This window comes from Cololabis saira, chromosome 12, assembly GCF_033807715.1.
Source record: "Cololabis saira isolate AMF1-May2022 chromosome 12, fColSai1.1, whole genome shotgun sequence".
NCBI lineage: Eukaryota > Metazoa > Chordata > Actinopteri > Beloniformes > Belonidae > Cololabis > Cololabis saira.
This window is the reverse complement of record NC_084598.1, coordinates 8,298,096-8,312,424: the sequence shown is the minus strand read 5'-3', so window position 1 is coordinate 8,312,424 and position 14,329 is coordinate 8,298,096. Positions and strand designations below refer to the sequence as shown.

Genomic DNA, 14,329 nt, shown 5'->3' with positions numbered 1-14,329 from the left:
AAGTTATGGAGTGAAGCCTAATCGGATCTCGTCTTGTTGCACGCTGTAGTTTTTCAGCCTCGATCCCCGGCGGAGCTTCTATAGGGAGGAGAGGAGGGAGCAAGCGCGCAAGTGTCCGCGGTCCGAGGTTCGAGGTTTCGAGGGGATCGGGTTAGACTAGGACCAGGTATGTTTTCCCGTTTCCATGGGCTGGCTTTGCTGATGTCACCGCAGAGGAGGGACAGGTGCGCGGACTAAAGTTTCATCCCCAGCAGCCTCGGATGAGAGAGGAGGAAACGCAGCCCTGTGCGTCTCCGAGGCTCCCCGGCTCCCTCGGCATCCATCCCTGTCCAACACCTGTCCTAAAGGGGGTTTACGCCTTTCCTCCCCCTGATCCGGAGTGGGATTCCGCCTTGCTGGACCCCTGATCCTCGTGGAGGCGTCGTTACGCACGGATCTGCTCCACCACACCTCCCTGGATCGGTGCGTCCGGAGCGGGGACAGGGCGCAGCGGGAGGTGGTCGCTCCACTGCGGCACTGACGCAGCTGGCCCCGCAAACACGCACCGCTCCACTGATCCAGTGATCCAGCAGTGCATCGGGGGAACAGGGACAGTCAGCTTTTATTAAAAGGAAAACCAAAAAAAGGCAGTCCTGTTTTCAGTGGAATGGCTTAACTTTTCCCACCTTGCCTTGCCGTGATGTCTCCGTGCGTCATTGCGCTCTAGGATCCGAGGAGGTCGTTTTGCCGTGCAGGACTAACCCTAACCCCCCCCGGGCCGGAGGAGGAGAAGGATGTCCAAGACCCTGAAGAAGAAGAAGCACTGGTCCACCAAGGTGGCGGAGTGCAGCGTGTCGTGGGGCGGCCAGGGCGAGCTGGCGGCCGTGGCGGAGCTGCGCGGCGGCGCGGAGCTGGGGGAGTTCCCGCACCTGGGCCAGCTGGCCGCGGACGCGCTGCTGCTGCACGCCGGCCGGCTGCCCGGGCCCGGGGACGTGCTGCTGGAGGTGAACGGCACCCCGGTGAGCGGGCTCACGCACAGGGACACGCTGGCCGTCATCAGGCACTTCCGGGAGCCGCTCCGGCTGAAAACCGTCAAGCCAGGTGAGGAATCTGCGTTTAGCACGGGTCCGGGGGCGCATGCGCGGTGTGGTAACGCCGTTTGGTTTTAAGGTCAATTGCCTGTTAACAATCAATCCATCCATCCACCAATCCATCCATCCACCCATCCACCCCTCCCTCCATCCCTCCCTCCCTCCACCCCTCCACCAATCCATCCATCCCTCCCTCCACCCCTCCATCCATCCACCAATCCATCCATCCATCATTCCATCCATCCCTCTCTCCACCCATCCATCCATCCATCCATCCATCCTCCACCCCTCCCTCCCTCCATCAATCCATCCATCCATCCATCCATCCATCCATCCATCCATCCATCCTCCACCCCTCCCTCCCTCCCTCCATCCATCCATCCATCCATCCATCATCCATCCATCCCTCCATCCATCCATCCATCCATCCATCCATCCATCCATCCATCCATCCCTCCATCCATCCATCCATCCATCCCTCCATCCATCCATCCATCCATCCATCCATCCATCCATCCATCCACCCCTCCCTCCATCCATCCCTCCATCCATCCACCAATCCATCCATCCATCCATCCCTCCATCCCTCCATCCCTCCATCCTCCACCCCTCCATCCCTCCATCCATCCACCAATCCATCCATCCATCCATCCCTCCACCCCTCCATCCCTCCATCCATCCATCCCTCCATCCCTCCATTTCCTCTACTACAACATAATCCCTGAGCAAACATTAATAAGACTGCAGCTGTAAATGTTGTCCCATGTCCTCGACAGAAACACGCTCATGTAACCATCACACATGCTGTCATGCATACGCACACACACACACACACACACACACACACACACACACACACACACACACACACACACACACACACACACACACACACACACACACACACACACACACACACACACACACACACACACACACCTCTGCTGAAAGCCTATTGATTGGTCCGTGTGTTCCAACAGCACCTTATTCCTGCCCTGTAATTCTCCCTGTGAGGCTGGCAGACATGCCTAATGAATGGCACTGCACTAAATGTGTCAAACTCCAGCACTCATGTGGGACAAAGGAGAAGGAAGAAGAGAGTGTATGGATGGATTTAATAGAGGGCTGCTGAGTGTGGCACTTTGTAAACACTTAGAGGGGATTTGTTAATGGTAGCCCTGCCAGCTGAGCCTTAGCGGCAGCTCTGCTTGCGGTGTTGAGGTGAGTTCCAGCCTAATTGGATCAATTAGGCCCATGGACTTAAATCCCAGGATGCTGTGCCAGCTTGGCAGTAAGAGTTTGACACAGGTATTCCTGGCTAATTGGGGTTTTCTCTGACGGGCCCCTTGCAGATTCCCATGTCCCATTTGTTGTGGAGTGCTGCACCAGGGAAGTATTGCCCATATAAACAGCATTTCCAGTCCAAAGTCCAGGTTTATAGAGTCAATAAGGGACAGAACACATGGATTTTTGACCGTCCATTGTTTCGTTTTGGTGTGAGCTGGTATAAACTCCCAGGTTAGCTGTCCCCTCTCTCATGCTTCATAACTTGCTTCAGGAGTTTCTAAGTGTCATTTCTGGGGCTCAAAAGACACACAATTCACTCAAAACTGGCTGCTATGAGCGGATCTTTCTAGACAGGCCTGGGAGTAGAAATGTACCGTGTCTCTGTGCTACTGACCAAAAGCATGTCCCATTCGTTTCACTAATGTCCGTCACATGTCACCTTTAAGCTTCCTCTTAATCAGGGATACAGGTTAATAACACATTTATTTACGATTGTTTGTTCAGGTTTGGTGTTGACCGACTGTGCCGTTATCCAGTTTGCACTCTCTTGGCATTATTAATGCATGTTTGCCTGTGCGTGAACTGAAGTTCAGTAAGGTGCATTATGTCTGCTCCGGACTCCTGACATTTCTCCTGAACCATTGTTATGTAACGTTTTAAGTTACAGAGCTCTCCTTTCTTGCTTCTCATTGGCCCACCTCTCCTTCCCCATAGGGTTGTGTGCTGTATCCCTCTCCCCTCTCTCATGATGAATGAATGCATCATCCATCATTCATAGCTGCTGCGTGCCAGGATCAGGTGGCTGATGGCTGTCTTGTAAACTAGAGCAGTTGCAAACTTGTTAACTCACAGGAGAGTTGGAGAAGGGGGAGCAAATGCTTGGGGGTGGGGGGGTTCTAAACTTTGGGGCTTAGGTTAAGGTTTGCATGCTAATTTGTAGACTTGTTCCAACACGTGCTGGGTTTATAGCACACAGGCCAGAAGAGACGGGACAGGAACCATGTAGACTTTCATTGTGTCTGCAGCTTTGAAGATTTCCCAGCTCCCATTGTTGCTTGTCTCTACACTATCTTCTCCTCTCCCCTTGACTGATTAACCTTTATCTTTACACTCAAATCTTTTCTTTCATATTCTTTTTTGCACACCCAAATTCACCAAATTTACATCCACTCTCTTGCTTCATGTTACCCCTCTTCGTCGCCCTCTTGCATCACCTCTCTTTGTTATCTTTTTGTGCCGCACGTTGAATTTGATCAGCTTTTCCACCTGCTGTGACAATTTGATCCGCTGCTTCAGAATCAGATGTGATTTTGGTCCTTCGTCATATGCCAGATGCTCTGCGAGTTTCATCTCCGCAAGTCAGAGCACAAGACTCTGTCCGGAACGGTTCAGCCGACGCACAACCGACGCAGCTCCTGTTGCGTTGGTGAGGGCGAGCGACGGCAGACCCCAGGGAACAGTAGAGAGTGATAAAGGCAGAGGGGTGAAAGGTGTTCAGAAATGTAGAGACCTGTTAGTGGAGAGGCAATTCATTAAAACTGGGGAAAAAAGGAAGGAGCAGATGTGATTGTTTTGGCCTCTGGGAGCTTTCTGGGTAGAGCATTAACTGGCAGGTGCTGGAGTTCTCCTTGATCCACAAATCAGGGTGAAATGTGGGTGAAACTGTGAAAATGTTTTCCTTTCTAAAGGGGACACATTGTGAAAAGAAATGCCTGAGAGCATATTTGATGCAATTTATTACCAACTTAAAAAATGAAACGCATCCTAGTTCTTTGACTGCCTTCGCTATCGATCGCCTGGTTTAGAAAACGTCGTGCAGTGAGCCGTTCAGACGCGGAGGATATTGTGACATCACAGACCCGAATCACGTTTATCCCCGCCCCCTAAAACCAGCTGCTTTTAAAAAAGCTGTAAAGGCATATTTGCCAAATTGTGCTCTAGTCTGTGATATTTTTAGACTCCTGCCACAGATATTTCATTAAGACTTAATATAACTTTTTTGTTCTGCAAAAGGTTAAATGTCTCCTTGAAGAAATTAAAAGTGTAATATTTCAGCTCTCAAGTCTCCATGTGGCTAGATGGAAAACACTGATTCCCACAAACGCTGTAAATGGGTGATAATAAATAATTAGCCTTTAAACAGTCCTTATAATGGTCCACTGGTCCTTTTTAGGTTAAAAAAATCTAAACTATTGCGGTGCAGTGATTCATAATGGTCCGTGGCAGAAGCACACATCTCATCAGCGCAAACACTTAGCCACATGTTCTTTCATAAAGGCTTTTTTTTCTCTTTTTAAGAGCATATTAAGAACAAAATGCTTAACAGCAAACACCTGCGATATCATGTGAGGAATGAACTGCAAAATGGTCTAATTTCATGCAGTGCTCCTCTGAATATCTAACGAGGGGCAGTGGAACTGCGTCGCCTCATTTTCGCCCAGCTAAATTACCTCAGGGGTCTTGCGGTGGGATTTTACTCTTTAATTCCTGCTGAGTTATCAGGACTTCTCATTTTCAGTTGTTTTGGCACTAACGGAGATTCTTTTTTTAAAAGCACACACTCCTTTTATACTGAAAGACCAGAAAATGACCCCAAAAAAAAGACAAAAAAGTGCCGAAAGCAATCCAAGTAGCAAGAAGCGTGAGTAAGTGAATGTGAGATAATTGGTGCGAGCGTGCGACTCCACCTGTCGGGCTCTCTCTCCCTCGGAGACACAGAAATGACACTTTTACTCCTCTTTGGATCTCCTTTCACCCACAGTTTTAGACGGGGAATTTTCACTGCTTGTTTCAACTTTCGACCTTTCCCTTCGTTATTTGTAAGAGTCGAGGGTCAGTGCCCCCCCACACCCCCATCTATATTTAGCTTATATTTGCTCTCTAATATGAATAATCTTTACAGTGTAAATTTCCAGAGTGACCTGACCTGGTAGAAACTGGCCGAAGTTGCAGGAGCTCGGCTGTGATGCTTCGTTTCATAGACTTTGCACAAGCTGCTTTGTTGCCGCAGTAAACTGTGTTTGGTGACAAAAGCTTCAGAATCAGACTTCAAACGCAGTTTTTCTTCTCCTTTTGTCTGTGCAAAGTTCCACGTGTTGCAGGCAAGATGACAGCACAGATAGCAAATGCAAACAAGAGCTCCGCCAACAAGATTTTCTACTTTGTTGGAATCCCAAACATTTCGTTCTGCTTGTTTCACCTCCCCTCGGGTGTCATCGCCTTCCTCCTCCTCCCTGACTGAATCAGCCACTCTCATCTAATGAAGAAGGGGGGTGGCAGGGCATTAAGGTGGTTAAAAGGTTGTAAAGAAAGAAAATAATATGTAAAGCTCTTATCATTGTTTCTCTGTTTATGTTTGGATTGAGTTCCCTGTCTTCAGTTCAGTGGCTTCTGCAGTTTGCACATTGTTTTTGACATAATCTCGTGCCTAAGGATTTGATCTTGTGTTTGGAATAGGGCTGGGCGATATGGACCAAAAGTCATATCTCGATATTTTCTAGCTGAATGGCGATACTTGATATATATCGATATTTTTTCCGTGCCATAATTGGGGTTTCCCCCAAAGCATTATAGCATAGCATCTCTGTTAGCTTCATTTTTTCTGAGGCAAACCCTTAAAAAAACTGTCAGTTTTAATATAAAGCCTTGTGCCAAATGTCACACAGGTTCCTTTATTAACAGAGGTCTGCACAATATCAAAATGTATAAAACAAATGAAATAAAAATAAACTGCCTGCATATATAGAATAAAAATGCTTCTTGAATAAAATAAAACAAATATCCCTTTCCTGCATAACAATTAAATTAAAATACCCTGTGCAATTAATACAATGTAGACAGTAACAGGCAGACTTTTCCACTCAGGTTGACAGTTGTGCAAATAACAAAACATTTGTGCAAATCTCAAATAAACATTCAAGTCAATTTGTCACAAAATAAGCTATATCAAAATCATAAAAAAAATATTATTTTTTTTTAAATCCATATAAACGATATTGTCTCGTACCATATCGCGTTTGAAAATATATCGATATATATTAAAATCTCAATATATCGCCCAGCCCTAGTTTGGAACCCATCACGGAAGCACTGGGGGTCAAATAAGAAGAAACATATCATCAGACAAAGCAAACATTGTTATTGCTCTGCTCAGTGGACACGTGGACTTAAAATAATAAAACATCCTAAACAGCACATGGTGATTTGAAACATCAAACAGTTTCTACGTTGAGCAGTAGCTTTTCCTTTTTCCTCACTGGTGGCGCCACATTGAGGTTAAAGCTTCATATGTTTGGTATTTGCGGTGCAGCAGAGCATTAGCTCCCAGTGTGTTGATATGTGTCCTCTATGGTGCAGCCATGGCCTGTATGACTAAGCTGCTCTGAACTAGCTGAGAGGAGCTGTCAGCGTCTCTCTGGCTCTCGGGCTCTTGGCTTTTTTTTTTCCTTCTGTGAAAAATGCTGTTTCTGCCTCAGTCTCTGCTGGTGTCAGAGCTCAGTCTCCGATTCGATTCCGATTCTTATGATTCAGAATCGATTATCACGCTTTGATTTGATCCGATTCGATCCGATATTGATTTGGGTTAGTGTTATTAAAACTGTTTTTTGAGCTGTTGCATGAATTTTATGACTGTGTAGTTATGCAACATATTAATACTAGTATTATATTGAGTATTGTCAGTTAATGATGCTGTAAGGACCAATCAGCTCCCAGAATGCTGATAGAACTGCTTTCAGAAACATCATGTGGGTCAGAAGAATTATCAAACAGATCCAGGGCAGCAAACAGAGACGGATTATCTGTTTTATTTTTTCCCATTTTTGAGAATTTGTTTTTGAGAATTTTTTGCAAATGTAACCCCAAGACAGTATATAAACCAAAGAAATATAGACAATTTATGCAATTATAACTGAAAACTTTAATGTTTTCATACCTTTAAACTAGGGATGCCCCGATACAATTTTTTTCACGACGAGTACGAGTATTTTAATTTGTGCACTCACGGATACCGAGTACCGATCCGATACTTCTACCACAAAAATAACTGAAAAAATGCAATGAATTGGAAGACAGGTTTTATTTGCAACAGAAATTCATTTTAAACAAAACTCAGCTGGGTGGGCTTTCCTCCGCGCCCATACGAATACGAATTTTGATTTTTAGGAATTAATATGAGAATCGATTTAGAATCGGAAAATCGATTTTTTTCAACACAGGCCTATTTAGGGCAGTAGTGGAATATCCTGTTCACCTCGGTCAAAATGCCAAAAAAAGAGCTACAAGTTGTGGATTTAAGCGTAGGAGCCACACTTCATGATCACCCTGCATCCCAGATGCAAGTGAAGCTTTAGTGACAGCCTTCTCTCCACTGTTGTTCTTAGTACACTCTTTTTTTTTTTTTTTTTTAATCACAGCAGGTGATTATCAGCCCCTCTAAAATCTCATCCAGGAATTTCAATGAGCGGGCAGGTTATTTTTTCTTCAAACAATGCATTTGAAGTGCAAGGTGAAGGGAGCACCAACTGTGTGATCTTTGTGTTGTGCATCGTGTATATCCGTGTAACACGCCGTTGCTACACATCCGCGCCGACGCCGAGCATACAGCAATCCAAAGTAATGACATGAGACCTTGGACCGCTGAGTGCCATGCAGCGATTCGGTTCAGATGTGGTTCATGACATGGCGTCTTTAATTGCAGCGTGATTAGACATAATGACTAAAACGGGCTTCAAGCCACTGGCTACGCTCAGAGATGATGGAGATGGGTGGTGCACGCTGACTCACTGGTTCTGCATGCCTTCTAGCTGCTCGCACGCGTGTCAGCTGAGAGGACTGGTGAGCTGTCATATTTCACTACAAAACCAGGCGAGAAGGTGGACGGAGACGGTTCAAATGCCGAAGTAGAATTAGCAGGAACAGGGATGGGTATTGGTAACATTTCATTAACAGCAATGCTGTTATGGATCCGATTCTCTTGTCTGGACTAGGTTTCAATAAGGAAGCGGAAACATCTGCAGGACTTAGCCCCAACACAACTGGTTTGTCTCTAATCCAAGACTCAAATGTCAAGAATCGATTCGATTCCGATTCTTAAGATTCAGAATCGATTATCACCATTTGATTCGATTCGATCCGATTCGATTCGATATTGATTTGGGTTAGTGTTGCCTGGATTATATGACTGTAAAATAACTATTGAAATAATAATTTCACAATAATTATTGTGAAATAACTAAGAAATAAATAACTCAAATAGGCATTTCAATATCCATTTAAAGTGCAAAAAAAGAAAGAAATTGCAACAGCTCAAGCAGTAAACTAATTATTTTAGCTTGTCTGTGTCACCAGACACACAGCTTGCCATGAAGCACCCGGCCTATTTCAGGTATTTCATGACAAACCGTGTCCGATAACAGAGAAACCAAACAAGCTATAGTAAATATAGATAATATCAACTTCATTGAACTAACATTTAGAAATGTAAGCTGAAATGTCCAGCATTTTCTCTAAAGAAAAGTTCATTTAGTTCAGGAGTTTTCGAAACTACTGGGACTACTGGGATTAAAGTTCACCAGGCAAAAATGTAATGATGAAAAAAAAAAAAAAAAAACATTTTTTTTTCTATAAAAAAAAATAATATTTTTTTTAATCAAAAAATTTAAAAAAAAATCGATCTTTAGACATACAAATCGATTTTTAGGAATTAATATGAGAATCGATTTAGAATCAGCAAATCAATCTTTTCAACACAGGCCTAGTAACGGGTCAGTGACGTATCAGGTTACAGCAGTATTTCCACTGCAGCTACAACAATGCAGATGTCTGAAACTCAATGATCTTGATGTTGATTTGCGATGTGCATTTTCACCACCTGCCAACAACAACGTTGGAACTGATGCGTTTAGGAATACGGTTCAGATTTTTTTGAAATCTGGAACTGGTTCTGAGGTGAAACTGGTTTCGTGAAACGTGGCTTATTCAAATGCCATACCCATGTCAAGCCTTTATCGTACATAAACTATATCTGATGGAGTTCTGTTTTACGGTATGTTGCCCATGCTTTTCCCACACCTCTGCTCTATGGTGTTCCCACCGGTCAGTGATGGAAGCTGTTTGGAGCTGCTGCAGCCCCGTCTGCTGATGCAAACATCAGCAGTTACTGCCAATGCCACAGACGTCCCTTCTTGGAGTGGCTCTTTCGTTCTCATGCCCTATCCTAAACACAGCTCAGCACCTCCTCAGCAATCTACCAATCCCCTTTTGTGTGTCAGGTTCACTTTTCTCCTGCTTTGCATGTCTTTCATCCTGTACCTGGAGCCTAGGTTTGCGCTGTGTGGAAGCTCTTTCTCAGTCAGTGATTTTTCCCCTTGTACAGGCTTTGGAGCCTTCAGCAAAGGGAAGCGCTTTGTAGCGCTCCACCGTCGCCCTTCAATCCGGCTTACTGATGCCATCCTTTGAGCCGCATTGCGGTAATCAAGCAGGCAGTAGCAAAGATAACATCTTCATATAAGCCATACTTCTCACCGGCAGGCGCCACCACTTGGCAAACAAGTTTCAAGATGCTGGAGATGAGTGTGTGTGTGTATGTGTGTGTATGTGTGTGTGTGTGTGTGTGTGCTTGCTGATTCACCAAAACAGCCTCTTTCTACTCACCGAGTGGTCATGCTGCGATGTCAGCAGCAACAGTGTTTTTTCAGTTTGCTTCTGGCTGAAACGGACAGCGTTGCTTAGAAAATCACACATGCTCTCTCTCTCACAGAGTCCTCCCCCTTTTTTCCTCAGCTTGATTCCTAATTGGTCTTTTTCCAAGAAAGAGCCACTCCTGTAGTCATTTATCTCTTAAGAGATAAGATGAGGTCAGCCTGTAAATGATGCACAAACATAAACAGAGAGCAGAGCTTGGCAGCTCCCCACACTGTAAGGAACCATTGCTCCTGCTGCTGTGTCACATTAATAAGGCTCTGCTTTTTTTGCCTTATATTTTCATTAAAAGATGCACATCGTTTAAGGCTGCCATTGTGAACGTGCCTGTATGTTGTATGTATGTTGCTGAGAAAGCCATGAAAGAGGTGCTTATCATAAGAAAATAATAAACTGTGTGTGTGAGAGAGAAAGAACCCAGCTGAGCACATGAAGGCAGAATAAACTGTTTGGCAATAAGATGCAATAACCCTTCTTAGATTTGATTGCAACAGCGTTAAATGTTAATGAAGTGATGCAACATATGTATGGTGCAAAGATCACATCAACTTATCATTTTCCAAAAAACCCCGGTAAACACAAAGACTGTTTTTTTACATGAAAAGCAGAAGGGTTAACCTCTCAAACTCTGCATTGTTTTGCAGAGGCTGGATAGTAAAGAAGTGGGCAGTTTTAAGTCTTCCCAGAATCCTTCAGGTTTGAGATGGGGCTTGGTGATTAGCTCGAGGTCTGAGCATGGAGTCGTGGGGCTGGAACAAACCAATGCACAGTTATGCAAACGTCTCTCTTTTGTGTAGCAGTGAGCTGCAGACGGGGACTCGTCAGAAATTTGGATTAAACAAAGGAATGTGCAGGTGCAGATGTGGAGAGCGATATATTGGATAGATTATCTGATAGTTGATGAAACGGAGTTTCCTCCAGATGCACACCCGCTGTCACTTTGTGGAAAGCTTATTCAGGGACTGGGTTTTTATGACACCTGACTGTCACGTTAGAGCAGAGGCGAGAACAGAGGGAGGAGGCAGCTGGCACATCCCTGCCCTGGATATTTCCCCAAGAAGTGAGTCTCTTCAGAAGGATGCATTGGATTCAAAGAGAGAAATAAGAAAGAGGGGAAAGAGAGAAACATGTTGAACAGTTCGAGAGGAGAGGAAAGTGGGTCAAAAAGGGAGGAGTTCACTGCACACAATAGGAGGGTGAGGAAAGTACTGTAGGAGATTGAGCAAGAAGAAGAACGTGGAAGAGAAATGCAGGATTGGAGCGGCGGGGATGGGTCAGAGGAGATGAGAAAGCAGTAATAATCTCAGGACCAAAAGCGATTATGTTACCATTAATCACAGTAAGGGCATCGATTCTCTGTTGTAACTGTCAGAAATTATTATCCCAGGTGTTCATCAAGCTGCTACTTAGGGATTCAGAGTTGCAGCACAGTCAGTATCTCCATCATGCATGCTTGCGCCGTTGGCGCAAGCATGCATGATGGAGAGAAATTAAGGCACATACGAATCATTATCCACTTTCTTTTGCCTTTCTGGGCTCCTCCCTCCGTGATTCTCAGAGCTGCTGGAGCATCTTCAGTTTAATGTTGCTCCTTTTCCTCGTTCTTCTACACCGAGTGAGAGGAAGATTTTAGCAGCGGTTTAGACCCGGTTTGCTGACTCCCAGATCTCAGGAGTTTGTTTAGAGATGTGCTGATAAGAGCAAGACAAACTGCTTGGACTGGTGCATACTTCTGCTCTCCGATTTCTGCTCTCCCTTTACACTCCCTGTAATAAATCAGCTTTAAAGAGCTGTTGTGTTTTCGTTTGCTGTTGTGTTTTTCAAGCATTACTCTCTGGCCAGCTTTGGTTCTTCAGTTTTGGACACGTGCCCACAACTCTGGTCCATATTCTCTGAGCGCAGCTCACCCAGATGTTTTTCTTGTGCTGCTCCACCTCAAACAATCAATTTCAGCCAGTTTTGCTGGTGTCCATGACAACGTCTCATGTCAAACGGTTACAAACTGCACCCCCTTCATCAGCAGAAACTGCCTTCACATCCAGCTCTGGCCGGCATTTACAAAGTATTACAACCACTCAGTTATCGTGTTAGTCTTTTAAAATACACAGTTAGAGTTTTAAAAATACACATCAGTCCAACTGAAACTGGTACTGGATGGGTTTTCAGTGACTGACTAACACAGTCCAATATCTCACTTGTATACATTCACTGGGGCCCACACTGGTTTGGGCTTCCTTCCCCCCACAGGCTTTGACCTGGAATTAAGACAGGATTAGTCCATGAGCCAGACCAGATTTTGGTTCCACTCAAGGTGGCAAAACCTAGTAAAATCTTTTGAAAAGGTACATGTTTATAGATGATATTTATGTATGATAACTAGTGTTGTGCTAGTTACTGAAAAATAGTAACTAGTTACCGTTACTACTTCATTAAAAAAGTAACTCAATTAGTAACTCAGTTACTTAAACCAAAAAGTAATGCGTTACTATGAAAAGTAACTATTTAGTTACTTTAAATAAAAAAAAAAAATTTAAATGCTCCCATTAATCCCCTCTAGCTTTCATTTCAGCAGGTACTGTACTGTACTGTACTGCATCGTGTTCTGCATTCTGATTGGCTAAACAGTCTCCCCGCTTCTTCACTTCCTGTGTCAATAACGTTGGTTGCTTAGCAACAAGCTGAGAACGGCCAATGAGCTTCAGCAGCAGCTCAAGAACGGGACCTTTGATGAATCGTTCATTACAGTTCTCAGATATAATCGGTTTATAAGAATCTTTTTGCCCAGAAGAAAAAAGAGCGACAACAACGAACCATAACTATTTTCTTCTCTCGAAAAAACACACCTGCCCTGCGGCTTTAGGAGAAAAAGACGCTACAGAGTCAGGATGCAGCGTCTCAGAAGGGCAGTGAAATACGTGTGAGGCGGTGCTGATCTCCGCAATTTGAAGCCTTCTATAATAATTGTAAAAAGAATTTCACTTATCATGGGTTCTTTTTGGAACGTAATCCCTGCGAAAAACGAGGGATTACTGTAATGACAATATCTCCGCATTACGAAACTTCACTGCTTCACTGTAGCCAGAAATAACGGAGTAACGCACCGTTTGGTAACGGTAACTGCGTTACTGAATTTAAAAAGTAATGCGTTAGAGTATTAGTTACCGCAAAACTAACGTTACTGTAACACGTTACTAGATAACACGTTAGTCCCAACACTGAAAATTACCCTTTCTAAGTGGTAGCTTTATGACAGTTATCAGCACATGAAGTTATCCACCCACTGCAATAAATAGGTCTAAATATATATCTATATATATATATGTTTTGAGTGGTACCAAAAGGTCAGATTTTGGCCTTTGGCCCATGGACTATATGTTGTTACCCGAAACCCGATACCTTACTGAACATACAACACAGCACCGTCCTGCAGATTCTTCTGAATGTAGCACACCATCTGGATGTTTTTCACATACAGCAGATTGTTCCCAAACTCAGTGTGTACTTTTAGTGTCGTAATGCATTTTTGACAATGCATGGTTCTACATATGTATTAGTTAAAAGAAAGAAAGAAAGAAAGAAAGAAAGAAAGAAAGAAAGAAAGAAAGAAAGAAAGAAAGAAAGAAAGAAAGAAAGAAAGAAAGAAAGAAAGAAAGAAAGAAAGAAAGAAAGAAAGAAAGCGTACAGGATGTGGGTATGCAAAATTGTTAAATTGTCCTTGTTGTTTCCTCCATGAAAAGAGCTGGATATCGACAAGCTGAGAGCTGACTTTCCCACCTATGGCAGTGGAGCTGGACCTGCTTGGCCCAACAGATCGATCACCCTCCGGTGCTTGTTTTCGCTGGGACAAGGACGCTCGTCCAATTAAATGACTAGACTTAACTGTGCATGTTGAGGTGTTTCTGTCACACTTATGAGGAAGAATAGTGAACGAGGTGAAGCTGGGGATTTTTAGAAATGTATCATAGAAGTTTCTAGAAAAAAGTAGCTTAGATTGATTTAATATAAAATGCTTCTTTTTTTGGTATTTCCACATTTGAAATGCAGTCATCCTACTGTCGGAGATGGGAGGTGGTCCTCTTCTTATTTGCTCGGTCATTAATGCATCGTGTGTGCTCCTTCCTCCCTGCGTGACGAGGCGGCGTGCTCAGTGGAGATGAGCTTTGCAGAGACTCCTCATTAGAATTCATGGGTGTCAGAATCTGAGGCCAACCAATTTAGCCTGCTTTGCTTCTCCGCTGCCCTAACGGGTTATTGATTGGGTCCAATCTCAT

The 14,329-nt window shown here is 44.2% G+C and overlaps 1 protein-coding gene across 5 annotated transcripts in view; it reads left to right on the top strand.

Moving 5' to 3' along the window:
• magi3a (membrane associated guanylate kinase, WW and PDZ domain containing 3a) overlaps positions 1-14,329 on the top strand; it is a 231,355-nt gene continuing 217,026 nt past the window's right edge. For all 5 annotated transcript variants that reach the window (XR_009783818.1, XM_061735359.1, XM_061735358.1 and 2 more), the window contains exon 1: positions 1-1,080. Coding sequence is in view for 4 of the 5 variants with exons in the window: in XM_061735359.1 (XP_061591343.1) it covers positions 774-1,080 (307 nt within the window). In the remaining variant the exon portion in view is untranslated. The remainder of the gene's footprint in view (positions 1,081-14,329) is intronic.